The sequence below is a fragment of the Phodopus roborovskii genome, unplaced genomic scaffold, assembly GCF_943737965.1.
Source record: "Phodopus roborovskii unplaced genomic scaffold, PHOROB, whole genome shotgun sequence".
Taxonomy (NCBI): domain Eukaryota; kingdom Metazoa; phylum Chordata; class Mammalia; order Rodentia; family Cricetidae; genus Phodopus; species Phodopus roborovskii.
The window spans coordinates 1,662,869-1,688,988 of NW_026126548.1; the positions used below are offsets into that span (position 1 = coordinate 1,662,869).

General features: G+C 39.9%; 2 protein-coding genes across 2 annotated transcripts in view; one reads left to right on the forward strand and one right to left on the reverse strand.

Moving 5' to 3' along the window:
* Rtn4 (reticulon 4) overlaps positions 1 to 15,350 on the forward strand; it is a 53,295-nt gene extending 37,945 nt beyond the window's left edge. The window contains exons 4-9 of the mRNA XM_051200713.1: positions 1,470 to 1,677; positions 3,895 to 4,033; positions 13,409 to 13,478; positions 13,883 to 13,929; positions 14,080 to 14,138; positions 14,406 to 15,350. Coding sequence (XP_051056670.1) covers positions 1,470 to 1,677; positions 3,895 to 4,033; positions 13,409 to 13,478; positions 13,883 to 13,929; positions 14,080 to 14,138; positions 14,406 to 14,448 — 566 coding nt within the window. The 3' untranslated portion in view covers positions 14,449 to 15,350. The remainder of the gene's footprint in view (positions 1 to 1,469; positions 1,678 to 3,894; positions 4,034 to 13,408; positions 13,479 to 13,882; positions 13,930 to 14,079; positions 14,139 to 14,405) is intronic.
* Positions 15,351 to 17,064: 1,714 nt separating this feature from the next.
* Eml6 (EMAP like 6) overlaps positions 17,065 to 26,120 on the reverse strand; it is a 314,487-nt gene continuing 305,431 nt past the window's right edge. Inside the window, exons 37-43 of the mRNA XM_051200701.1 lie at positions 24,108 to 24,296; positions 22,416 to 22,588; positions 21,865 to 22,027; positions 20,163 to 20,266; positions 19,434 to 19,587; positions 18,876 to 18,976; positions 17,065 to 17,181 (exon numbers count right to left, since the gene is read on the reverse strand). Of these exons, the coding sequence (XP_051056658.1) occupies positions 17,157 to 17,181; positions 18,876 to 18,976; positions 19,434 to 19,587; positions 20,163 to 20,266; positions 21,865 to 22,027; positions 22,416 to 22,588; positions 24,108 to 24,296 (909 nt within the window). The 3' untranslated portion in view covers positions 17,065 to 17,156. The remainder of the gene's footprint in view (positions 17,182 to 18,875; positions 18,977 to 19,433; positions 19,588 to 20,162; positions 20,267 to 21,864; positions 22,028 to 22,415; positions 22,589 to 24,107; positions 24,297 to 26,120) is intronic.

Genomic DNA, 26,120 nt, shown 5'->3' on the forward strand with positions numbered 1-26,120 from the left:
TCACATCTCAGTGAGATGTGGCGAAACTCAACGTAGAGGGTTTAGTGACTTGCCTGAGGTGATATCGCTAGTAATTTAGCTCTGCTGTTGGAGTCTAGGTCACCCAGCTCTATAGCCTTGAGTTTGTTCTTACATAAGACACTGTTATAGGACACAGGAGAGCCTCACAGGAATTATACTGCCATTGCTGTCTGTGTAATGTCACTACCTTCCTTGCACTCTCATGGGGAGAAGATGACATTATTAGAGCTTTTGGAAGATGTTAAGTCCTGCACCTTCAAGTTTCTTGGCTTTTTATTGACAACCAGGTTCCTCTATTTCAGAGTGTTTTTAAATTTCTTTCAGCTTCTTTGTCCTATTGAGTTCTGCTACAGTATAATATTTACTTTAAAACTTTATTGAGTTGTTTCCACAAGTCAGGGTAGTCATAGGAAAGGTATATTTTAGCATTTTAGAATTGAAAAGAGTTTAAAAAATATATTTCTCCGATTCATGTCACTAGGTTATCTGCTGGCTGGCTGGCTGGCTGGCTGGCACTTGCTGTTTTTAATCTGGTTAGCCTCAAACATGTAACAAGCGTGTCTCTGCTTCCCAGGTGCTAAGATCTCAATGGCAGAAAACTATTGACTTTGCTGTGCTCTCTTTATTATTGACCAGGATATTATTCATAGTGTCATTTTAACCTCACAGATTGATTGTTTCAAGGTCTGGTCAATCTTCAGATGCATTGGTAGGAACAAGTTGTGTACATCAAAACTGACATAGGTATTGTAGGTAGAAGGCTTAAAATCAGTCTGAAAATAAGCAACAAAAGAGATTGTGAGTATATATGGAATGCAGATCTGGCCCAGGACTATGCACATACTAGCCATAGTATACTCTGTTGGTAAGCTACACTCTAAGCCCCACTTACTCAATGCTTTAGGGATTAAGGGCTTTGTAATAATACTTAGCATTTTATAGCTCACATACATATTTTTCCCTTCAGAAGTACCTCTGATGATAAACAGAAGTCATGCATATTTAGGAATCCTGAGGATCAAAACCAAGGCAGCCCCTTAAAGTGTGACTTTTAAAAATGTTCTATCCTTTATATACTTTAAGGTATATACCTATTTGTTTTATTATATGTACTTAGCTTCAATCACCCTTTTAATATGTACTATTTTGCCTGTAATCTAAATATGAATAGTATGAAGAAGAAATGCCTCAAGATGATGTCAAGTGACCTCTGCCAGCCCTGAGATGTTTAAAAGTAATGTATAGCCAGAATGATTTGGTCATGTCTGTAGGAGGTTTTCATGAAGGAAGTATGTGTTAAAAGTACAAATGTAGCACTATACCGACAAGCAGCTTAGAATGGGTTTAATGATTTAGGCTTGTGTCCTCTGTATGTAGAGCAAATGTAGATGTACTAGGTCCAAATGGTTACAACAGTATTCTAATTTCAGACTTCTTTGAATTCTTAGTTGTTGACCTCCTCTACTGGAGAGACATTAAGAAGACTGGAGTGGTGTTTGGTGCCAGCTTATTCCTGCTGCTGTCTCTGACGGTGTTCAGCATTGTGAGTGTAACAGCCTACATTGCCTTGGCCCTGCTCTCTGTGACTATCAGCTTTAGGATATATAAGGGTGTGATCCAAGCTATCCAGAAATCAGATGAAGGCCACCCATTCAGGTGAGATGTCTAAAAAAAATGACAACCGTGTGAAAAGAATTGGTAGAGACTTTAGTTTCTTATAGCATTGTAGGCACATGCTTTCTCTGTTGCTTAGAGATAAATAAAAAGTGCATCTGCCTTTGAGATTTCTAATGGTGCAAAACACTGTAGTCCTCATTAATATTTATTAGTAGATACTGGTTTTCATAATGGATTATAGGACTGTTGAAGTTCTGTTGTCTTTATTATTTACATTTTGTGCTTCCCCAATACCTTAAACACTATCTGATACTATATACCTTTTCCCATTTCCCTCCACAGTATTGTTCTTACCTACATTTTCCTCAGTTTCTCAGGGCATTATACAAAGAGGGGAAACATGGTTTTTAGTTAATTTCAAATTGGAGCTTCAAAATGACAAAGTCATGTACCACAGTCCATTAACAAGTATGATTTTAAAGCAGTTTTGATGGAATGTATGAAAATGTTATAAAGATATAACTTCTAAATTATTCCACAGTATTAGTTTTATATATCGTTTAAAGACTTTTTTTTTAAAGACTACACTTTCTTATTTATAAAAAAAATTTCCTTTCAAACATATCTTTTCATAAAGGCATTTTATAGTCTTACAAATTCAGCTGACGTGCCCGTTTAAGCTTGTTGAACAGTTTTCCATTTGCCTAGTAGCACTGGTGCAAGTGAAATTGTACAGTTTATTTACCTGTATAAGTGGGGACAGTGGTGAGCAGTATATTACTGTCATATAAATGCCTGCCAGAGGCAGGATGCTTTTTGCAGCAGAACCAGCAGCAGCACAGAGAACAGAATTCTAACATTTCCTCAGCCGAGTTTTTATATTTCTAAGAATTACATAGATAGGGTTTAAGAGCTGGATTTGTGGGTAAGAATGCTTGTTGTGAAAACAGGTGGCCCAAGTTCTGACACTTACATAAAAACTAGTCACTGCTGTGGATACTTACAACTCAAGTATTGAGGGTCAGAAACAAGTGGGTCCTGGGAGCTTGCTGGCCAGCCCAGACAAATAGGAATTTCAGGTTCTGCCTCAAAAGTTTGATGAAGACACTAGATACCTCCTGACAACCACATGTATCCACATGCACACATGCACATATACTGCACACACTTACATGGTATACCAGTATCTTATACTGTTGGACTAGTAAAGAAATATTCTTGATTCCAAATAGTCTCTCTTTAAGTAGGAAAAAAATATGATGTCTGTATTCAGAACTGGATATGGTTCATAATAGTAGAAGAAAGAGTTGTTTTTAGGTATAAAAAGAATGGTAGGTTGCATTGGGGTCTTAGGAACTCATGTCTGATAAGGCTTCCTGTCTGGGTAGACTTTGAGGTGAGGCTAGTTCATGGTTCAAGTTGTCACCAGAGGCAAGAAGTGAACTTTACTTTAGGAAAATAGCATGGTGACCAAGATAAGGCTTTAAAAAAAGGTTTTTAAATGGCTCATTTCCAGCTTCAATATAGGGAACAGTGGGAAGGTTAGCAGAATCTGATGGGTTCTCTGGTGGAAAAGTGGGAACTATAGAGTATTAAGTATTACAGTGCTTGAATTGGAAGTGATTTGAAAACATCTCTTTATCTATAGAGTTGGAAACTTGACCCAGAGAATTTAAATGCTTTTTGCAAGATTAGCTAGAAAAGTAGCCAGTCTTCTAATGCCCACCTGAGTTCAATCCAGGGAGCTTTGATAAAGACTAGGCTATAGAATGATCAGAAACAGCTCTGCACACTGATAGAATATTTCAGTATGCAAATAACAGATACTTAACAAGAAGAGACATACTTGGGTGGGACATACTGTAAACCTAGGCAGGGTTGTCTCAGAGGACACATAAATGGGAAATAGGATTAGTTTAGGTGTTGTGCTTCAGATAGAAGAATAGTTTAGTTAAAATGTCATCTTTGAAATAATGGCTACTCCCAAATTATTACTACCCTAACTTGGGAATTTGAATTTTGTTTATTTTGTTTGAGATATAGGGTTTCATGCTGTAGCCTTGGTTGATCTTGAACTAGCAACAAACTTCTCAAGTTCTGAGATTATAACCATGAGCCTCCACAGCCAGCTTACTTGGGGTTTCTTACAGTAGATCTTTATAGATTATAGACTGTTAATCTCTTCTTTTACAGATTTGTGATTGCATATTGACATTTGGGGATCAGTGGCAGTTATGGTCGGTTTTGTTTTCTTAGGGCATATTTGGAATCTGAAGTTACTGTATCAGAGGATTTGGTTCAGAAATACAGTAATTCTGCTCTTGGCCATGTGAACAACACAATAAAAGAACTCAGGCGCCTCTTCTTAGTTGATGATTTAGTTGATTCCCTGAAGGTAAGTTAATTTACTTTTTACATATATATATTTTAATATCAGAAAGGCTACTAATGTAAAATTCTATTTTCTATATTCAAATCATGAAGCTGTAATGAAATCATGAATGTAAATTTTGGTTTTAAAATTCATTGTCATGTGTTTAGATTTGTATGAGAACTATAGTTTCCCACTTTTCGAAAAATGCTTTTAAAAAGAGAAATTGAGAACAAAATTTATCTGATTGTGGGCTTTACAAACTCCAAAGCACAAGAAAAGTGGGTTGGTGAGACTCTTCAGATGGAAGTTCATTTATGGCTCCATAAAAAGAATATGCTTAGGCATAAGAGAAAGACATGACATCTTTTTTACAGGAGATAGATATTAAAGCTGTGATCATTTAGTTGTAGACTCTACAGGGAAGGGTCTTCTTGGGTGAGCTGTTGGTTCCACAAGAGAATTTGCTTTCTGCATGTTACTATATATGGTTAGCACTGATTCTGTTTATTTCCACTGTGTAAATAAGTATACTATATTAATCCTGGATATTTTTTATTTTAATTTTATATAACAAAGTCCAATTAAATGAAAACAAACATTTATACACAATATTTGGGAATTTGGGCGTCGTTCTTTCCAAACTACTTCTTGCTGGTAAGGGGCGCTGTCTTGGGGGATTCGAAGAAGATTCAGATATCCTGGCTGTAGTTAATCCAGGATATTTTCTTAAAATTTTTCTTACTTAAAAAGTACTTGATTTAAAAAGCAAAATCTTAAGAAAGACTCAAGTGGTTATGGGCCAAGCATGGTGACAAATGATTTTGATCTCACTGTGTAGGAGGTAGAGATAGGGGACTGTCTGTGAGGTCAAAGGCTAGCCTGGTATTCAAAAGAGTTCTAGGCCACCCAGGGCTGCATAGTAAGTTCTTGTCTCCAAAAATATAAATAAAACAACATTGTCTTTTGTTTTCAATTGAAGAGTCTAAAGTAGGATCAAGTTTTAGAGGCAGTATTGTCTTTCTAAATAGAGTTCCTGTGTGTTAGCTATGTGTATGGTCCTGTTTGTCCTTCATAGTTTATCCATGGAAAAGCAAATGTTTTTCTCCTGGAGTCCATTTCCAATGGGCTTCAGGTCTCAAAGAGGAGATATGGAGTTGGTCAAGGGAAGGAGGAGACTGATTGGATCTGAGGGTGAATCAGGATGGCCGCCACTTTTTTTTTTTTTTTTTTTTAATACTCTGTAATTGCACAGTGGTTTAGCCACAAGCAAGATTGAGAGCAGGCAATGATTCAGGGAGAAAAGCAGCCATCAGCTTTGTCACATTTTTCCTGAGGCGAAAGTGGTAAATTCAGCAAGTATCTAGATGCCTGTTGTTCTTTAAGGTTTAGTAACTTCCCCTGATTCTCTTTACATTTCCTCCTGAGCAGTCTCAGCCTTTGTGGTCAGGAGGTGTCAACCAGACACCTTTTCAAGGTGTAAAGGGAACAAGTTTATTCCAGACTGCCAAGGCTATCTCTGGGGAAAGCAAGGAGTAGCTTTGATGGGACCTGTGAACAGAGATTGAGGGAGCCTAGCATTGATCATGACAAGTTAATAGACATCACAGTCATAGTCAATGGAAAGGCCAGATGTTCTCCTGCTGAAGTTAAGGAGAATGAGTGGCTTTTAGCAAACAGGAACATTGCTCAAGCCCAAGGGTCTGGGAGCTGGTTGGTACCAAATACCTGACCTTGAGGAAAGGACCAGGACCAGACACTCCACTATAATTTAACAGAAATTTTTATTCCTCGTGGGGCTTGATGCAACATTTGCACCATTTAGCATAATAAGCACTGAGCTGTTTCCTAATTGCATTCCTTTGTGTCTTAGTCTTACTATATTGGCCTGTTTTGCTCATGAACTCTCAAAAGGGAAGGTGTTAATGTCTTAGTCTCTTTCCATTAGACCATACCATTCTGATTCCTCTACACTTTATTAACTGAACTCTTGTCCCTAATGGCCTCAGGCTTTGGATCTGGGTCCATTGTTTGTTTCAACTGGCAGGTGTACCCAGTTATTAAATCTTTAATTTCTGTGTTGTTGGTGTAATCAGAGGGAATGATGGCAAAGAAGTATTTTGTTTAGAGACTGCCATTGTATACATTTTCATCCTTCATCAAACCCACAGGCATAAAGAAACTTCCTTAACACACAGCGAGAATCGTTAAAAATGAAAGTAGAAAGATGATGGAGAGCTGTGATCAAAAGCTCGAAGTGCTGGAACTTGGTCAAGCAACAGTGGTTATCATGTGGGAAATTTCCCTCTGGAATGGACTCCTAATGTGAAAAAAAAATTTTAAAGGCACTAGCTATCAGGTTTTTATTACTTTGATTTCTAGTTAATACAATGAAAACATTTTAATTTCAAGAAAGCAAATTGTCATTTTATAATAGACAAACTCTGTAGCTTTGACAGAACAGCTTTTAAAGAAACACTTCAAAACAGTTTATCTAATTCACTGTCTTCATAAAAGCCAGCTCTCTTTGATATCCGCTGTTTATAGAATATACATTTTTAGATTTTAGGTCACAATTCATTACTTATATTTGAAACCTTCCTCCAAAATTGAAAAATTTAGAGTCATTCTTGCAAACACATGACAACACCCTACTCCATTTTCCACTTCCCTTAAATTCTTTTCTCCGTTTCCTCCAGTATGAGGGAAGAATTTATTTTAGCTGTCATCAAAGGGATAATCAAATTCCAGGGCTCTGATGTCAGCACCTGTGAGTGTGCCTGATTTTCTTTTGGTAGTTGACTTGGGCAAATGAAAATAGTGCATGTTGTTACAGATTCTTCTTTTTAACTTCCTGTTTGTTTCATTTTGCTCCTCTGAAATGAACGTGTTAAGCTTTTTAATCCTAGACAGTATTTCAAATGTCCACAAAATAATCAATAATGTATTTTCTGGTCAAAGAGGGTGGGCCAAATCATTCTTGAAATACTTCTTAATCCATTTCAGACGTACTGTACACGTTTTAAGCTTTATTCATTTTTAAACATTGGGTCCTACACTGCTGCAGCAGTGCCCAGGCCAGGTTAGCTCAGCTTCAGTTTCTGCTGCTAGAGAGAGAGATGGGGGATACAGGTGTTACCACCTGGTGCTGTGATAGTGGTGCTTCCTATTTAGTTAAGGGTCAGCTCAGGTTTTGTGATTAATCTGTGCAAAGATTTTTGGGAAGAGCTCTTGTTTTAAAAGGAATTTTCAGTCATGGATGTAGTCTGGATTCATGTGACAAGGTATGAATTTATTTGGGAAGGTGAAGGGACTAGAGAGTTTTCATTCCTGAAGTTGTGATTTAATTTCTCTGGGAACACTGAATGGAGGATAACTATTTTAGAAAGTTATGCCACTAGCTGTAAAACTGTCCTAGCTTCAGTTGTAGAAGAAGTATATCATACCTACTGGTGTCATCTTTGGCTTGAAGCTTTATAATAGAAAGTTCCTATCTTGCATGTTTATCACTGTGAGCATATGTATGTGGTCAAAGGACAGTCTCTAGTGTCAGTCTTCACCCTCTGTTGTCAATCCCACCAGCTGAGAATAAGACCACTACCGTAGTTTAAAGCCAAATTTCAAGCAAACTTTAATTAAATTCTGGCTAGGCCCATGCCCAGGTTTCCAGGAAATGACTCCAAGTTAATGTTTTGCAGGGTCTTAAAAAGAAAGAACCCATAATTCATCACATTTCCCATGAGGTACAATCATGGGCTAGCATACATCCTATTTCCTGCCTATTTCACGTGAGTGAAAACACGTGATTTGTTATTTCCCATAAACTCCAGTATTTCAGGAATTATCTGTCCTTGGGCAAGGGGCTTGCAGATCAGAGACATTTTTTTTTTTTCATAGATCTCTTAGGCATAGTAATTGAAACTTAAAATGTAACTTTGGCTCTCACACTAACTCATTTTCTTTTATTGTTGTTTGCTATGTGTGTACTGAGTAGCTGGCTTCAAAGTTTTTGGGGTTCTTAGGTATTGAGAAATATGAGGTCAGAGAACAATCTGAGCAGACTGCACCAGCATCTCCAATCCTGCCCTTTGAAACAGCAAATCCAAGAAATTGTTATTTAATAGGGACTAAGAGAGGGCATTGTCAGTGGGTTCTTACATGTTTCTGTAGCATGGCTTTGGGTAGTAACGACTAGACTTTGTATGATAGTGGATCTGTGACTTTCAGTGGAAAAATTGTTCCAGCTGCAATTGCCTGGTATGTTTGAGGATATGATCTTAACTCTGTGCCAGGGCAAGGGGTCTTGCACTATGAGAGTAACTGATTCGAAAAAACATTAAAAAGTTCTTACTCTTCTGTGTTCCTCATATGTTTCTTTGGCTTTCAGAAAAAAATAGAAGGAAAAATGTAGAAATAATCAAGGTCATTCAAGAAGATGGGTTAAATTGTTTTTAGAAAGGACAGTGTTTTAAAAGAGTGTTTTGGCCAGACGTTGGTGGTGCATGCCTTTAATCTCAGCAATTGGGAGGCAGAGGCTGGGGGATCTCTGTGAGTTTGAGACCAGCCTGGTCTACAAAGCAATACAGAGAAACCCTGTCTCAAAAAACAAAAAAAAAAAAAAAAAAAAAAAAAAAAGAGGTTTTTGTTTTTTCGAGACAGGTTCTCTGTGAAACAGTTCTGGCTGTCTGGGAACTCAGGCTGGCCTTCCAGTGTTTATTAATTTCATTACACATGGCTCCTTGCAGTCTTGCTGCTGTTAGTAGAGAGCACAATAGACAAGCCTGCTCTCCTCAGATGCTGGCCACAGCTGAGGGTTCTGGTCAGAGTTCTCCACCCAGCTGTAACTTTGATGTGTGACTTGGATGAAGAAAAAACTTTCAGGGTGAGGCTTAATTTTAATAAATTCAGGCAAAGAGGCCAGAGAGGAGACTAGTAGTTAAGTATGCCTCTCTTTCAGAGCACTTGGGTATGACTTCCAGCACCCATATGGAATGGGTCACAATTGCCTGGAACTGCATCTCTACAGTGTTCATCCTTTTAGTTTCTGTGGACACCTGCACACGTGTACACAAAGACAAACATAGTTCACACATGAGCACACATCTACTCACAAATTTTTAAAACTTCAAAAAAAAATTAATGTTCTCAAGGGAAAAATAAAATAAAGCATGCCACTTTATGCTGATTTCTTAAGGGACAGTTAAATCTCTAGAGGTTGCCAGCAAAATACTCCCTAACCTTGTGCTTGTTTTTCAGGTGTGTGTGTGTGTGTGTGTGTGTGTGTGTGTGTGTGCGTGCGCGCGCGTGTGCATGCACATGGCCTTCCAAGGTTGACATGTGCTCTGTTTGCCTTTGAACCACTGGGTTACCTCCCCACCCTCTTCCTCTTATTAAACACTTGCTTCACAACAGTTAAAGTCACAGTTTTTTCTTGTAAACCAGGTGGTTTTGTGAGTAGGTTTGTTTAGGGAGTGCTAGAAATCAAAAGGTACATCGTTTTGACCTCAGGTAAGCAGTGTATTCACCTTCTTGGATGTCTTTTGAAAAGAAAATGTACAGCCTCAGTGATCCTAAAGTTTTCTGATAGACAAGCCACACCTGGAATGAAGGGCCTTTATTTATTTCCCATGCTTTTCTTCCCACGTCTTCATGATTGCCTTAACTTTATTTCCTCACTCGTTGCTAATTCTTTTATATATATTTTTTTTTTTTTGCAGATTTATTTATTGTGTATAATAGTGTTCTGTCTGCAGGTATCCCTGAAGGCCAGAAGGGGGCACCAGATCTCATTACAGGTGGTTGTAAACCATCATGTGGTTGCTGGGAATTGAACTCTGAACCTCTGGAAAACCAGCTAGTATTCTTAACCAATGAGCCATCTCTCAAGCCCTCCTCAGCACTAATTCTTACAGCATTTTTTAAAATCTTTTGTTTCCTTCCTTCTTCCCTGCTTCCTATTTATTATTTATTCATTTATGTGTGTATTGATGTTTTTTTCCTGCATTTGTGTCTGCATGAGAGTGTTGTATCCGGAAGTTATGGACTTTTGTAAGCTGCCATGTGCATGCTGGGAATTGAACACAGGTCCTTTGAAATAGTTGTCAGTGCTTTTAACCCCTGAACCATTTCTCCAGCCTGGCATCTGACTCTTGATCATGTGTGTTCTAGAAACTTCAGTGTTTCGTTGGGGCTATAACATTTAAAACTTCTATGACAGTACAAAACGTATAAATTTGATTTCCTTCCTAGAATAGGAAGACATGGTTGTATTGGCATAGAATACTTGGATGGCTGCAGTATGTGGGGCTGGGTTTTGAAGACTACCTCCCCACCCACACCCATAAGAAGGAGAATGCTTGTATCTGATTGCCTCAGTCTATACTTGCCTTGTTATGTTACCTTCCTGGCATCAAAGGTATTTGATGCTAAGCTTCTCTGTCTGTCAGAATAGTCTTGGCTTTCAAGAATGTCCTTTGAGGCTAGTACCATTTGAACGTTTTGAACAATTAAAGTGTGGAATCTTGAACTGCTTTCCTTGTATGTTTAGAGTACAATCTTGTGAAGTGACTATAATTTTCAAGTTTGGGATTGTTAGCTTACTGTAGACTGCATTCTGCCATGGTTAAGGGCATCTGTCACTAAAGCAGTTTTTTCTAAGATGTGGAGTGTTGACTCTCCATAGACTTTTATTCAGTGATGAATGAAAATAGCTCTGTGACTCTACTATAACTTGTACTCAAGTGCACAAGTTATATTTAGTTTCTGGAAGCTATGAAACTCTGAAAGGGGAGTCATCCTTCAAACCTTTCTACAGAGGTTTTGTAACAGTGGCTAAAAATGGGAAGAATTTCAAGCTTGAATTTCAGTTATGAATGTCTGGCATTTTCTTACTTGGATATTAGAGTTTTGCTCTTTGTAGAATTAATGGTGGTTGTAGGCATTCAAAGATCTTTTAATCTATAGTGTGTTGTGAGAGTTTGGATGCTCCTTAGAGTTAGCATAGGCAGACTTTGTTGAAGAGTACATGGAAAAAGTTATTCTTTAGATCAAGAGTAGGGAACTGTTAGTGGAAGAGGCACAATGTGGTTTTCAGTTTGCTATGCCTACCAACATGTCTGACCCATAGAGGCCTGGCAAAATTGCTGAGGGATAAGCCTAGGCTGAGCAAGTGTCATCCTATGCTGTGCTGAAATCTGCTCTGCATGAGACATGCTCTTGAGCACTGTGGCCTCCTGTCTAAACTGAAGTGTGCTTGGGATGCTGTCTATTGTCCCTTCCTTCATCAGCTCTGCCAAGTTGTGGAGCTCAGAGGACACTACTCTGTAGTGAAGATGTCCTATTTGCAGACTTCTTGGCCCATTGATTTTCCCCATGGTGATGTTCAGAGCTAGTCTAAATTTTATTCAACACTCCTCATCAGCAATTGTGGTAACCACAAAGAAAGGTGGGTTCCCTTAGGAGAGTCTTGGACTCCTGCCCACCTTCTCTGTGGCCTAGCCCTAGGCTGCTTCCACTCTGCCCTCAGCTCCTGTCCTAAATTTGCCTGAATATGGTCTCTGGGCTTCCAGCAGAATGGAGGGAAGCTGGCCCTCTCATCGGGGTTCTGCTTTGACAAAGGGGAACAGCAAACTTCCCTCCCTTTTGCCCTCTTTCTGCAGCCACTGTTGTGGAGACTGTTCATGTTTCTAAGTGCATCTACTGTTTTCTGTTGAAACCAGTTGCTAGAAAAATCTTCACAGTCTGGGATCCACAAGTAATGGTGTCCATTTTTAAAAAGTTGCAAAATAGCAAAAAACAATATGAGATGGAGACCGTATGGGGCCCAGTTTCTTGTGTGGTTTACTCTATGGAAAGCTGCTGATCCAGCTTTAGTTGATGAAGGAGTTTACTAGCTCTACGCTTCTCATCAGTACTGTTGTTTACATATCTAAATAATCACCATAGAGGCAGGAGAGATGATTCAGTGGTTAAGAGCCCTGGCAGAGTTCAAGTTCCAGCACCCTTATGGCAGCTCCCTTATGGCAGCTCACAACTATCTATAACTCAGTTACAGGGGATCCAACACCCACCATGAGCAAAACACTCATATACATAAAGTAAAAATGTTTAAAGTCACCATAGATCATAGTATCATGGCAATATATTTTTCATCTCTTCAATCAGTCACAACAGTTGCGGGACACAGAAAAAAAGCTTTGAATTAGGGAGTATATCAATGTAGGGGTTTCTCTTTATGACTTAAACAAGGGGAGAGGGATTTATTACCTACAGGAGTCAAGGAAAGCAGGGAGTTAAGTAGATGGGAATGTCTCTGGGCATGCTCAGTTTGCGCCTCGAAGTGGAAGCTAAAGACATCAATGTATTAAAACTAAAATGTGTTCATAAGGGAACCCACATTTCTTTGTGGTTTCACAATTGCTGATCAGGAGTCTTGAATAAAATTTAGACTAGCTTTGTGCTTGTCTTGAACAACTGTTCTGAACATGTCAGTGAGCTGTATGAATCCACAGTGAGCTGTTATATCACAAGTTTTAGAAATGAAAGAAAACATTGTAATCTTGTCGAGCCATTCATAGGTGTGTGTGTGTGTGTGTGTGTGTGTGTGTGTGTGTGTATGTGTGTGTGTGTGTAGATCTCAAAATGGAGTTGTGTTTTAGAAGCAAAGACTTTACAGACTACTTCATTTGCAGTTTTATGTTTTAAATCTCAAATGAGTCAGATTATTAAAGTATAGTTTAGCTTATTATACTCTCTGGCCCATGGAGGAAACAGTGAAATCTGTATTACTGTAGTTGGATACTAACTTTTCTGTGCTTCAGTGTCTATGTTCTGAGGTGATAAATAGACAAAATTAAGAGGAATAAATGAGTTTGTTGTGCCAATCACTTAATATTTGGTAAGTAAAGAAATAGTGATCAATTATATTAATATGTACATCAATTACATTAGACAGTAATATAAAATTTTGGGATTCACTCCCCAGCTTAGCACTCCAGGCTCCATTGCTTATCACATGTCTGCTATTTTGGTGTTTGAATTACTCCATTTGTGTATTTTCTCAAGCATCTTCAGCATGTCAGTAGTTAGTTTCATGGTGTTTTCTTGTTCCTCCCTTTGGAAAGCTAGAGCTGTTGGGGTTGGAGAAGGATGTCCCTTTTCCATGTTTTCTGTTCTTGAAGAGCTCTTCTCTCTCTATCTATCATGTATTCCAAGGAAAATGACTCAAATTCAAAATTTGGTCTAATTAGGATTCTGAATTAAGACTGATAGCAGCCTAAGTGAATGCTTGTATGACTTTACTTGCTTTTTAAGGTCTGTGCCCTGTCACAATGGCATTTAGATGGATTACTTGAGGGAGAATTTTGCTCATCATGGGTTCTTGTTTGCTTTTGCTTACAGTTTGCAGTATTGATGTGGGTGTTTACTTATGTTGGTGCCTTGTTCAATGGTCTGACACTGCTGATTTTAGGTAAGTACAAAAGATTGAAAAATACTTAGAGACATTTTGGGTAGAGAATTTATTGTAGGAAAAAAAAAAGTCTTTAAGTAGCTGATACTGTTTTATTGAAATGCTTTGTTAGTTCCTGAAGACTATTCCAGCTAACAGTGACAGACCCACCTCACCTGATGATACACTCTTGAGTTTAAATAGGGCACATGCATTTTATAAAATTTGTGAGGTGATTTGAGTGCTCATAGTTGTTCTTCAGCTGCGCTCCTATCCTCCGCACATTCAGGGTAATGTGAGTATTTACACACACCTTAGGATCATTGCCCAGTTATCTTGATTACTGTTGGCTTGATATTTAGATATTTACTCCCAGAATGAAACCAGTCCCTTTTTTTAAAAATGTTGTGTATTTGCTTTTTCAGCTCTGATTTCACTGTTCAGTATTCCAGTTATTTATGAACGACACCAGGTAATTTCTTAATTGTCAACTGTAGGATATAAAGCTTACAAAAGACCCAATTTCCAGACCTGGTCTTAAGCCTTTATTTGTTGTTATGTAGTAATGTTTGATATTCTTTGGCAATGGTAAATTTTGTAATGCTTTTATCCTCTTTCTTAGGTGCAGATAGATCATTATCTAGGACTTGCAAATAAGAGTGTTAAAGAGGCCATGGCTAAGTAAGTACAACCTGCAACTTCTTTACCATGGGTGAGGGGAGCATTCTCCTACACACCTGAGTCACTTCAGCATGCTCCTCCTAAGTGCCATAATTCTATGTTTGCTTGTTTCCTTCCTTCCTTCCTTCCTTCCTTCCTTCCTTCCTTCCTTCCTTCCTTCCTTCCTTCCTTCCTCAGCAAAGGTGGAAAAATGTTAGTTTGCATTTTGGTAGCATGTTTTAAAGAAGCAGGGAACAAACAAAAATTAACATTTTTCTTTATTTGTAGAATCCAAGCAAAAATCCCTGGATTGAAGCGTAAAACAGAATGAAAAAGCTCCAGACAGTAGGAGTTCATCTATAAGGGGGACACTCATTTGGTAACGGGGGTGGGAGGGTCAGGGATGAGCCTTTGGTGGCCATGCAGCTTCAGCTCTTTATTTTTAGCAGTGTACTGTTTGAGGAAAAATTATTTGTCTTGACTTCCTATGTTTATCATCTTAAGTATTATAAGCTGCTATGTATGGATTTAAATTGTAATCATACTTGTTTTTCCTGTATGAGGCACTGATGAATAAAGTAAGCTGAGAAAGCAGTATATTATATTTTATTGCAGGTAGTTTTGCTGTATTTGGGAAGTCACAAGAAGGTGAAACTGGGGGAAAAAAACTTTTCACAGTGTACTGTGTTGGTGTAAATTGATGCAGATTTTCTGAATGAAATGTTTAGAGGAGATCATACTACTAAAGCAGGAATGAAAATGCTGTCTTTATGGTATGTTCTAGGTGTATTGTGAACTTACTGTTATATTGCCAATATAAGTAAATATAGACATAATCTATATATAGTGTTTCACAAAGCTTAGACCTTTACCTTCCAGCTTCCCCACAGCACTTGACCTCTGAGTCATTGGTTATACAGTGTAGTCTCAAGTACATAAGCTAGGAAGAGAATGTATTTCTAGGAACACTACCATCTGTCTTTAAGGAAACAACACAGAACTCCAGCGTAAATGTCATTGTAAAGACTTACTGTATAGTTAATTGTGTCACAGACTCTGATTCTATGGACTGAATTTAAAACTTCCAAATGTTTGCAGTTATCAAACATAGTTATGCAAGAAATCATAAAATGAAGACTTATGCCATTGTGGTTTAAGCTGTAATGAATTATCTGTGGAATGCATTGTGAACTGTAAAAGCAAAGTTTCAATAAAGCTTATAGACTTAATGTATTTAATGTATGTGTTTAGTGTTTTGGTTTCATGAATGTACAGCAAAACATGTTAATAGGCTGTTTAGAGTAATTGAATGGTAACATGCTTTTAGAAAGGTTCATATAAAACTAAAGAACAAAGAACATATTTACATAGCGAAATTTATTTGACCCATAACAAAAGGTTTTAAATTTTATACTTTGAAAATAAACTCATGCACCAATATTTTAACAGAATATAGTGCAAGATTTATGAATATACATAAAATTATACCACGTAAACTTTACAAATGAGAATTTCAAAAGTCTTTATAACACACACTATTGCTCTTCAAATATATGTGTACATATACCACTGATTAATCAGGTGTCCATCCACATGGTTATTTAAATGCAAGATCTCATCAGAATGAAAAGTCAGTAGTGTGAGATAGGCAGACATGGTCATCAGCATCACCATTTACAGGAAACAGAATTAGGGTTGCTAAAAGGACTTTACTGGGGGTCCAACAACCTACTAGTGGATTAATGTAAGGCATTAATAAATTGGCATGTAAAGTAGCTTAATGAGTAGTCTAATCCTTTTAGAATGCTGAAGCACTTCTGTGGTAAATGTTAATAATCTATTCTTTAACTGAAAATACTTCATTTTATCCTTTCTCAAAATTGACAACTGTAGATATCTAGAAACTCAAGGTCCAGAATTTTAGTGCACAGACCGGAAGGACTCTGGTGTGTGTGCTCAGTGGCCTCGTTCCCACCAGCCTTCTTCCAGTGTAAGGGAACAGAGGAGCTTTAGGATAATATTGTCCAAGTCACATTCTGTCCTACAACTGACTGAAGAAATTAAAGTACATCTTTAAGAGATTTTTTTTTTTTTAAATCTAGATTTAGCCTGCATTGATTATCTGAAACCAGTGGAGCCAGTCCTACCCAAGGGTATAAAACCAAACACAGCCTTTTAGCAAGACAAATCAGCTCACTCATTTGGACATACTGTAGGTTTTCCCCCTTTTACATCTTGTAGAAGTTGTTTTGTTTGAAGGATTTAGGTTAGGGTGTAGATTTGGCACTAACATAAAATCCATGCTACTTCTCACAGAATTGGAGTTCCTCTGCTGCTCAGCATCCTCATAACCACTTTGTCTGAGCAGGTAACTGATGCCTTTAGGAACCCTAGACATACACACGAAACAAGTGATGGAGCCTGCTAATCCCATAGCCCTCCTCAGTTTTGAAGTTTTAGCACCATGTGTAGAAAGGAGACATTGTGGGAGGTGAGGCAGCAGCCCACACATCTGGGAACTTTCAAGGCACTTAATGGATATAAAACTGCAAATGAAACTAAAAAATTAAATTTTTAAACTTATTACATGGCTCTTTTGCTTTTAAAAACTAAATGTGGCAAACAGGCGGTCTGTTTCTGTACTCAAGTGCTTCCAACTTACACTGTCATGTCCAGTGAACATTCTTGAAATATATAGAAAAAGAATAGCAAAACATCTTTGTAAAAGTCTTAATGCAAATTAAAAGCTACATATTGGTTGGGTAACTGAGGCTGTAACTTTTGTCAGTGGGCTACATCATCAGGATTTCGTTGTTAATGTTACTAATAAGTATAGGTTTTAGTCTCCATCCAGAACAGAGGCAAACAGTCTTAATATCGTAGGACTTTATCTTCTTTTGGCATCACCATCTTGTAAAGTCCATATCGTGAGCAAGTCCTACAACCTCACTGGCATTCAGAGCTTGTGTGTGGAGGAGGCACCTCTATATTGCCTGAAGTAGCTGGGGAAATGCGGCGTACTGCACGAGGTTCTGGCATTTACAGACATCGCCACACAAATACACTGAAAAGCAGACCAGTTTTTATAATTTTGCTAGGTCTCCATACACAGTCTTGCCAAATGCTCAAGATATCAAAATGTAAACCAGGTCCTTCCCACCTGTGATAGTCTCCCTTCCCAGTTACCACTTTTACTTTTTGGGGGGGTGGGGCAGTTGGTTGGTATTGGTTTAAGGTTTGGCTGATCACCATATCTCATATCTGGCTTAGGGCTCTTTTTTTTTTTTTTTTTTTTTTTTTTTTTTTTAAGAGTTCTTTGTGTCTGCTTTCACTCCTTTTGCTGCTTTGAGCATCTGTGCAGAATAATGTCTCTGGGGACTTTTGGCAGCCTGACTTCACGCTATCTGTTCTGTTAGTATTGAAAAGGTTTTTATTGGTGCCATTTAAATGAAGCCCTTTTTATATGGTATACACCTGTATCTGAAAGCCTATGTTTTTAGGTTACTATAAGTCTTGTTTAGTAAACAAGGCACCTTGTATTTCCTGCTCTGGGGTAGCTAGTTCATTTAGGTCTCATAGTCCCAGCTTGTTCAGTTTGGCTGTTGTTTTGAATGGGTGTTAATATTCCAAAGGAACTGGTGTGTAAGTACTATCCCAAGCATTATAAGTACCTACAATAGTTGTCATCATGTCTAGAGATGACTTTGTAGGCAGACCATCAGAATGCACTATATTCTTTATAGGTGCCTCTCCTACAACTTAGACCACTAAAAATGTCAACATTTATTTTCAATGTTTTAAAATTAATTTAGTGCATGTGTGTGCGTGAGTGTAGGACTGCAGCATGAGTGTGAGAATCAGGACATTTTCAGGGGTGGAGTCTCTCCATTTGGGTCACTTGAGATTGAACTCACTTCATCGGCAAACACCTTTATCTTGCCAGCCACGTTTTTCTTCTTTATCTCTTCCCCATGAGTTTTTAATTAAACAAAAGACATATTTGTAATAAAGCTTTTCAATATGTCAAAATTGAATTATGATACAATGACCTGGTCCTTTCCAGGAAACCCATGTCAGGAGACCCTTTTCTACCTCAGAAATGAGGCTATTGACCTTTGGGTCAGGTTGGCAGGGTTTCTTCAAAAACAATGGCTTCCCAGCCATGCTTCATGCAGAATAACCTGCTCACTTCACCATGAGGTCAAAAGCTGCCTTGGCTGTCCATGCAAACAGCTAGTGGAGATGTGCTACTGACTAGTGCTAGACCAATCACCTGCCATTCCTCCTGTCAGTTAAGGCAGCACTTGCCTCAGTCACAAGGCTCAGGGTTATTAATATCTTATTTTCTTGGATAGCAATACATCTAGAAGACACTAGCACAGACTAGTAATTCTTAAGGACACATAGATGAAGATTGATTTTAAACGGATTATTCTCAGTGATTGTTTCTACTGTAGTTAGCCATTCTAGATTTCTTGCCTTTTTTGTCCCTCCCAGCAATGTTCAGAATAGCTATCACACAACATGAGCTCAGTAATCCCAGGTCAACATTAGTGGGGACACAGGTCTGTCAAAATTTGTTAGAAACCCCAACGATAGAATATAATGGAGTTCTTGTTTTTTTCTAAGAACTCATGTAATATTTCCTTTTTACTGTCTCACATAAGACCCTTCCTGTGCCCCAGCGGAGCCTGACCCATAGGACACCTGAACTAGACAGAGACAGGCTTGAGCCAGCCAAATTAATAGGGGTACTACCTGAAGTCGTCTCCTCCGGTGCTGACCACATACTTGTCATCATAAGAAAAACGGATGTTTGTCACATGAGCTGAGTGACCAAAGTAACGTTTATGCTTGGCCTGTGAGGAAGAGCAAATGGAAGCAGCTGAGTGCCTGTTATTTCCAGTAACTTGTCAAGATATAGATGCACCAGCCACCCTACTCCCAGAAACTCTTGAGCTCTGTCTGGACAAGGAGTTGATGGGAAGGGTGCCTGCTGTGGCTTGCAGTCTCCCTCTTAGGACTGTGCTCCTCTGATACCCAGGCTCCTGACATTTCACCTGTAACCACAGTACTTCCAGGGTACATCTGCGAACCAGCATTTGTTGCCTGCCTCAGTCTTCCCCTTGTGGCCGTGTTGTCCACCCACCATCTGTCTAATTTCTAGGGCTGCATTTCCAGAGGGACATTAAAACACCAGCCAAATTGCCAGGGCTGGTTTCGTGACAACTCTGATGATCATCTGTACAGGTGCTTCAGACTATATAGGAAGGAGCACAGCCTGGAGGCAGTTCAGGGCTATTTGGGGAGACTCACAAATTTTTCTGTGCATGGAAAATCAAAGAGCTTCACTAGCCCAAAATCATCTCCTGTGACAATGTTCAAGCCAGCATGGGTCACACATGCACAGTTGACATCAGCCTTGTCTGCATTTCGTGGCCAGATTCCAATGACTTCATCTCCTAGAACACTGTTTCAAGAGGGAAAGGTATTAGGAAGATGTGACAGAATTTCCTAGGGTCATTGTCCCCTTTTGGGGTAAGAAGTAGCCAGGAATTCTACATGATTTGGTCATGTGGCAGCCATGGTTGTCCCCTGCCCTGGGCATTTTCACCACCTTGCACTGTTCCTTTTGAAACCCCATTCCATACACTCCAGAAAAGTTTATTCCCATCTTGCTTTTATTTTACTGATGTTGGCAAGGGCAGGGCTCCTGTTGTCTCTTGCCTTGAATAGAGCAGGCATTGTTTCTTAGTTCTATTCCCCAACACTGGAAGCTTTGTTGTCAATGGGCTTGGTCAAAACATCTGAACTTGTTGAATGGGGCTTGGGATTGGTATGAATGATTAGACAAAAAGGACTTGCTGCTTATAAAGCATCAATCAGATAAAACATCCTAAGCCAATGTCAAGCAGTTTTCTGTGCTCACCCCTCCCCTTGGCTCCCCATCCTGAGAAAAGACAGTTTCATCTCAGCTCTTGCTGTCACAAACCCAGAGGCAGAGGAGGTGGGACCTCTTCCTCAAGTAGAGCTCTCTTTAGTCACCTTGTCCAGGAAGCCCAGGTGATCTTCTCGATGACCATGGCTTCAGTTATTTGCTTCCCCAGGGGAACTTCATGCACCTGGCGCTTATAAGCTCCTGTTGACACCTGCAAGCAGAGAGGAACCACATTCATCTGCTTCCTCAGTCTCACAGACTCCCTTAGCTGTCTTTCCCATGTTCAGCCCCAACATCAAACCCAAGCTCAGCTCTGGGCTACAAAGCCTGGACATGGCCCCTGCTAAAGTTCATAGAATGGAGTGTTTCCTAACCCCCAAAGCCTGGACACTGCCCATGGTAAAGTTGAAAGGCTGGGATAGCTTCTACTGCTCTTTACCCTGCTTTCCCAGAGTCCTAACATACTGGTTCTCCATTTGTGACTGCATATGAATAACTGGAAACTGGTTAAAAAACATGCTTTTTTGGCTCAGCTTGTCAACTCAAACCCTGTTGAGTGTGGGCCAAGCAGTCTTTTAACAGTCTCCAGATGATTCTAATACTCATAAAATCCCTGTTCTCAGAGAACCAAGGCATGAAAGTTTTATTGTAGGCAGTGTCTGAGGGACCTGCTTTTCGAAAAGTCCTGTAGAAGACATTGGTCACTGTTTTCACAATGAAGGACATATGCCAGCATCTTAACATCTTAGGCTTCTTCTCTCCCCATGGTAACAATGCCTCTACATAAACTATCCAGGCTTTTCTTTTGTCCTTGGCATGAGCCTGAGTCTTACTCATTTCAGGGAACAGAAATCCCATCTTTTTTGTAAGTTAACTTCTACATAACATACAGACTTGGTCTAAACAGCACTTGCTTAGAAAGGGAGGCAGGTCTAAACTGACACCTCTAAAGGGGTGGCTGGCACCCTTTACTTGCTTCTTTAGCACACAAGTATGACATTTATGATCTAATATTTGCCTTCTTTGTGGAAGACATAATGTACATTGGATCCATCTAAAAGCCCACCTAGCCTAATGCTTTGTTTGAAAAGTGAATATATGCATTCTGCTCTCCTTTTGTAGTGAATATCCAACTCTAGGCCCCCAAATGCTGGCTTCTGAAGGCACTTTTGTTTTTAGCCATCAGATCAGAAGTAGGACTCCGTGCTGGACTCAGTGATGACCTCTCCCGCTCACTCCAGCATGCCACAGCATAAACAATAACAAGTTCAGTGGAGCCCTAGAGAACTAGAAATTAGGATGTTTTAAAAAATACGTTTATGAGTCCATGTGTGCATGTGTGTACATACACACAAGTGCCTGCTATGGTGCATGTATGGAAGCCAGAGGACAATTATGGGAATTAGGTCTCTTATCATGGGGGATGTGGAAGGGTTTGAACTTGGTTGTTGGGCTTAGCTGCAAGCACTGTTACCTGCTGAGCCATTTTCCCAGCCCCAGAAATTAGGAAATTCTGAGAAGGGCTAGTGAAAGTAGGTTGAAAATAATTAGTGATATGTTCCCTGCTATGCATTTTGGTTTTGTTTTTATTTCTTACTAAAGAATGGCTACATATCTATATATATATGATATATAAATTATCCAAGCCTCTGTTCTACATTTATAAAATAGGGGGAAGGAACAGCTCTTGGAAGTTGTCTGTGATGGATAAATTAGTGTGTTGCCTAGCACACAGTCAGCACTCTACTAATAGCACTGTTTTTGTTCCTCTTCTTGGTTGCCCCTGAGACAATTTAACCACAAGCATACCTGAATGTATTTGCTATCTGCAGAAAAGTCCAGCTGAATGACAAAGCTTGGGATATCTTTGCAGTAGCCAATGCGATTCAGACTTGTGCCCTGAGTGAGGTCATAGAAGTCAACCGTGTGCTCAGAAGAGCCCACGGCTATGAATCTGTTGTCTGGGCTGATTCTAGGGAAAAACAAAATCAAGAGTATGGTCCACAAGGAGGCTCTTTGGGGCTGGTCAGACACAAGACAGATCTGGACACACAAAGATGGGCCAGCTTTGTCTCAAGCCCAAAGATAATGAGATTAGTCTCCCGACTCACATGTGTCTGGCTTCTCCCAGGTTCTATGAAATTAAACACATTTTCTGAATCTAATCCCCCAACGTGGGGGAATGGTGGTATGCAGCCTTTTGTAAAATTACAGATACTTTTACCATCTTATGTAAAAATGAATATGAGAGATAGGTACCCTTGTATAGCAACCATTTCAACTTCATTTAATCTAGCTGCCCCCCACACCACCACCACAGTAAGGAGTGTTAATTCTTCTAGCTCAGATCACTCATGTACCTGATGTCTTGGATGGCAGATTTCCGGTCTCGTTTTTTCCCCCAAACTTTCAGGCTGTTTACCAGCAAGATGACAAACTCTCCGTTCTTCATGCCAATAGCCACCATCTCCCCGTCAGGGCTATAGGCTGCACACCTGGCCGCGTGGCCCAGGTTCACCTTATTTAGCAGTTTCTAAATGGATACAAAGAGTCATCTGAACCCTCAAAATGTGGGCTAATTTTGGGGGAAAGTCCTACCTCAGGACAGGGAAGTCAGACTACTTCAGCTGCCACTGAAAGCCACCAGTATTTTCTTATAGTCAACCTCCTTGGGCATCGGGATTAGAGCTGATTGGGGGATAGCACCTTTTAGGACAGGGTTTGGCAAACATTCCCTGTTATATTGTCATAACTGTGCATTGACACTGTAGGGTCTGTGTTCTAACTACTCAGCTTTGTCATGCCAACTATGGGCAGCAGATAATGAGTGTGGCTTCACTTGTTGAAACAGGCAGCGAGCCAGACCCAGGCCTTAGGCTTTGCCAGACTCTTGCTCTTGAAATGGGCTCTCACTTCTATTTGGGTATGCTTGTGTACATTGCTGCCCATACAGAAGTGATATTGATATCAGTCTTGGAAGATTTTTGTAAGTGTTAACAATAGCATTCAGGAAGCATCCAGTATATAGCAGGTTTTCAATGTGTGAAAGCTGCTTTTAGTCACTTTCGTAGCTTAACAACTAAAAGTATAACACACGCATGTGTTTGCATGTCTGTTCTTTGATCATTGCACTGAAAATGTGACCAAACATTTCTTGGCCATTTTGAAACAGAATTTGGGTGTTTGTTCTGGACTGGATAAGACTCAATAACCTTTTTCTTTATATTTTACATTTTCACCCCAGATGAATTTTAAAGCTGCTGTCCCACCCTTCCTGGGACCTGATGGGAACATTTGACATTCTCAAACATTTCTCTCCCTCTACCTCTCGCCTTGTCCTTTCATGAAAAGATAGTGATTCTCAAATCAATTATTCCAGAATTATGAAAATCTAGGGCTCAGCAAAGTGCTTGTCTGATATCCATGAAGCCTTGGTTTGTGCCTAACAGTGCACACCTATGTTCCCAGCACTGGAGAAGTGGAGGCTGGAGAATCAGGAGGGTGAATGTCTTTCTTTATTATATCCTGAGTTCAAGGCCAGTATAGACTGTGAGCCCCCCATCTCAATACAAGTATGTCTAGACAGACGAACTCCTAAAGGGCAGATGGAATGTGTGAGGAACTTTTATTAGACTAACAGAGCTGATTCAGCATACTCCCATCTCTGACTTGACACAGGTCCTCTCTGCTCCAACTGCTATAGGTACATGAGCCAGACAGAGTTGTGGAAGACTGAAGATGTGTCTTTGCCAAGGCTCCTTCTTATTGGTTTAATAAAAAGCTAAATAGCCAGTAGGTAGTCGGGAGGTATAGATGGGACAGAGGACACTGGGAAGAAGAAAGGCCCGGAAGGCATACTGGAAGACAGGTAAAGCTATGAGCCACTTGGCAATACGTGGAGAAATAGAAATGGGTTAATTTAAGTTGTAAGAGCTAGTTAGTAACAAGCCTAAGCTATGGTCAAGCTTTTATAATTAAAAAGTCTCTGCGTCATTATTGGGGAGCTGACAGTCCCAAGGAAAAACACTGACTATTCAGACTAGGCCCCTTACCTTGTCAGCCAGGTCCCAGATCCTTGCTGTGCCATCATTGCTGGCTGAGATGAAGGTGTCCTTGGAGGGGTGTGTGGCCAAGCCCCAGATCGCCCCCTCCATATGTCCGTCAATCAAGATGTTTGAAGCAGCATTTTTTTCACCAACTTCAATTATTTCACCATCTTTGGTTCCTACTAAAATTTTTCCCTGTTATAATAAAATACTATTAGAAAAAGAAAAGTATGACCCCACTTCTCTGAGGTACCCAAAGAAGAGAATGGAGGTTACCAGGGGCATAAGGGAGGGTGAAGGGGGAGGTGGTATTTAATAGAAACTCAGTTTTAATAAGAAAATGTATGGGCTACTCCTGTCTCTGGTCCCCATCGAGAGCACCCTTGGAGCTCTGATACACCCCCACCCATCCCCACCTCCAGCCTACCCCCCCCCACCCTGTGCCCTACACCACCTATGGTCCTGCCGCTCTGGTTGAGCACTGGGACAGAGGGTGGAGCCAACAGTCCACCCTACTTTTGAGACTTCTCGGAGCAACTCTGAATAAAGGAGACCTGACTATCCACGTGGGACCACCTGTAATTTCCACTGGCTTGGTCTCTGACCCCGCCTCCAGTCCTCTGGAGTCCCAGGCCCCTCCCAGAGATCCGCCTATCTCTGTGGGTCCACTTGGAGTTCCTGTAGGCAAGATCCTTGACCCCCAAATCTGGGCCCCTGCCAAAGAACGAGGTCTCAGCAGGAAAGCACCAGTTTCCAGTGAGATCCCACTACCCTGCAAAACCTTCTCAAGTTCAAGCTCAGCCCTCATCCTCTTCTGCTGGCTATTGGCCAGAGCTATTGGCCAGAGGACCACTGTGAGTACCAGCTGGCATCTTCTTCTGGATCCTCATCCTTGACCCCATCCCTGGATCCCTGTCTTCGGAGAAACCTCCTAGAGAGCTTGGACCACACAGAGCTACAGATATTGAATCTCAGATCCACATAAGCCCATCGGGGAAGTACCATAGAGAGAGGGAAGAGACACCACCAACACCTACTGGAAGAAACTATGGGAAGAAGGCAATACAAGAGAACACCTAACAACAGAAAGACAAACATGACACCACCAGAATCTAGGGAATCTACACCAACTAGAATGGAACACAACAACAAAGCAGAGGAAGCAGAAGGGTATGACTTAAAAATCACCATCATAAAAATGATAGAGGCCCTCAAAGAAGATGTGAGAAAATCCCTTAAAGAAATGGAGGAAAAAACAAACAAAAAAGTGGAAGAAATGAACAAATTCCTTAAGGAAAGTATAGAAAGCCAAGAAAAAACAATTAACCAGGTGAAGGAAACGGTTCAAGACTTGAAAACTGAAATTGAGAAAATAAAGGCAACACAAACGGAAGGAAGGCTGGAAATTGAAAAGCTAGGCAAAAAATTGGAAACCACGGACACAAGCATAACCAATAGAATTCAAGAGATGGAAGAGAGAATCTCAGGTGCAGAAGATAAACTAGAAGAAATAGATTCATCGACCAAAGAAAATCATAAATCCAACAAATCCTTAACACAAAACATCCAGGAAATGTGGGACACCATGAAAAGGCCAAACCTAAGAATAATAGGCATTGACGAAGGAGAGGAAGCCCAGCTCAAAGGTGCCGAAAACATATTCAACAAAATCATCGAGGAAAACTTTCCAAATCTGAAGAAGGACATGCCCATGAAAGTACAAGAAGCATACCGAACCCCAAATAGGCTGGACCAAAGAAAAAAGACCCCTCGACATATAATAATCAAAACATCTAGCATACAGAATAAAGAAAGAATATTAAGAGCAGCTAAGGAAAAAGGACAGGTAACATATAAAGGCAGACCTATCAAATTGACTTCTCCATGGAAACCCTCAAGGCCAGAAGGTCCTGGATAGATGTTCTAAAAGTATTAAGAGAACACGGATGCCAGCCTAGGCTACTATATCCAGCAAAACTCTCAATCAATATAGATGGAGAGAACAAGATATTTAATGAC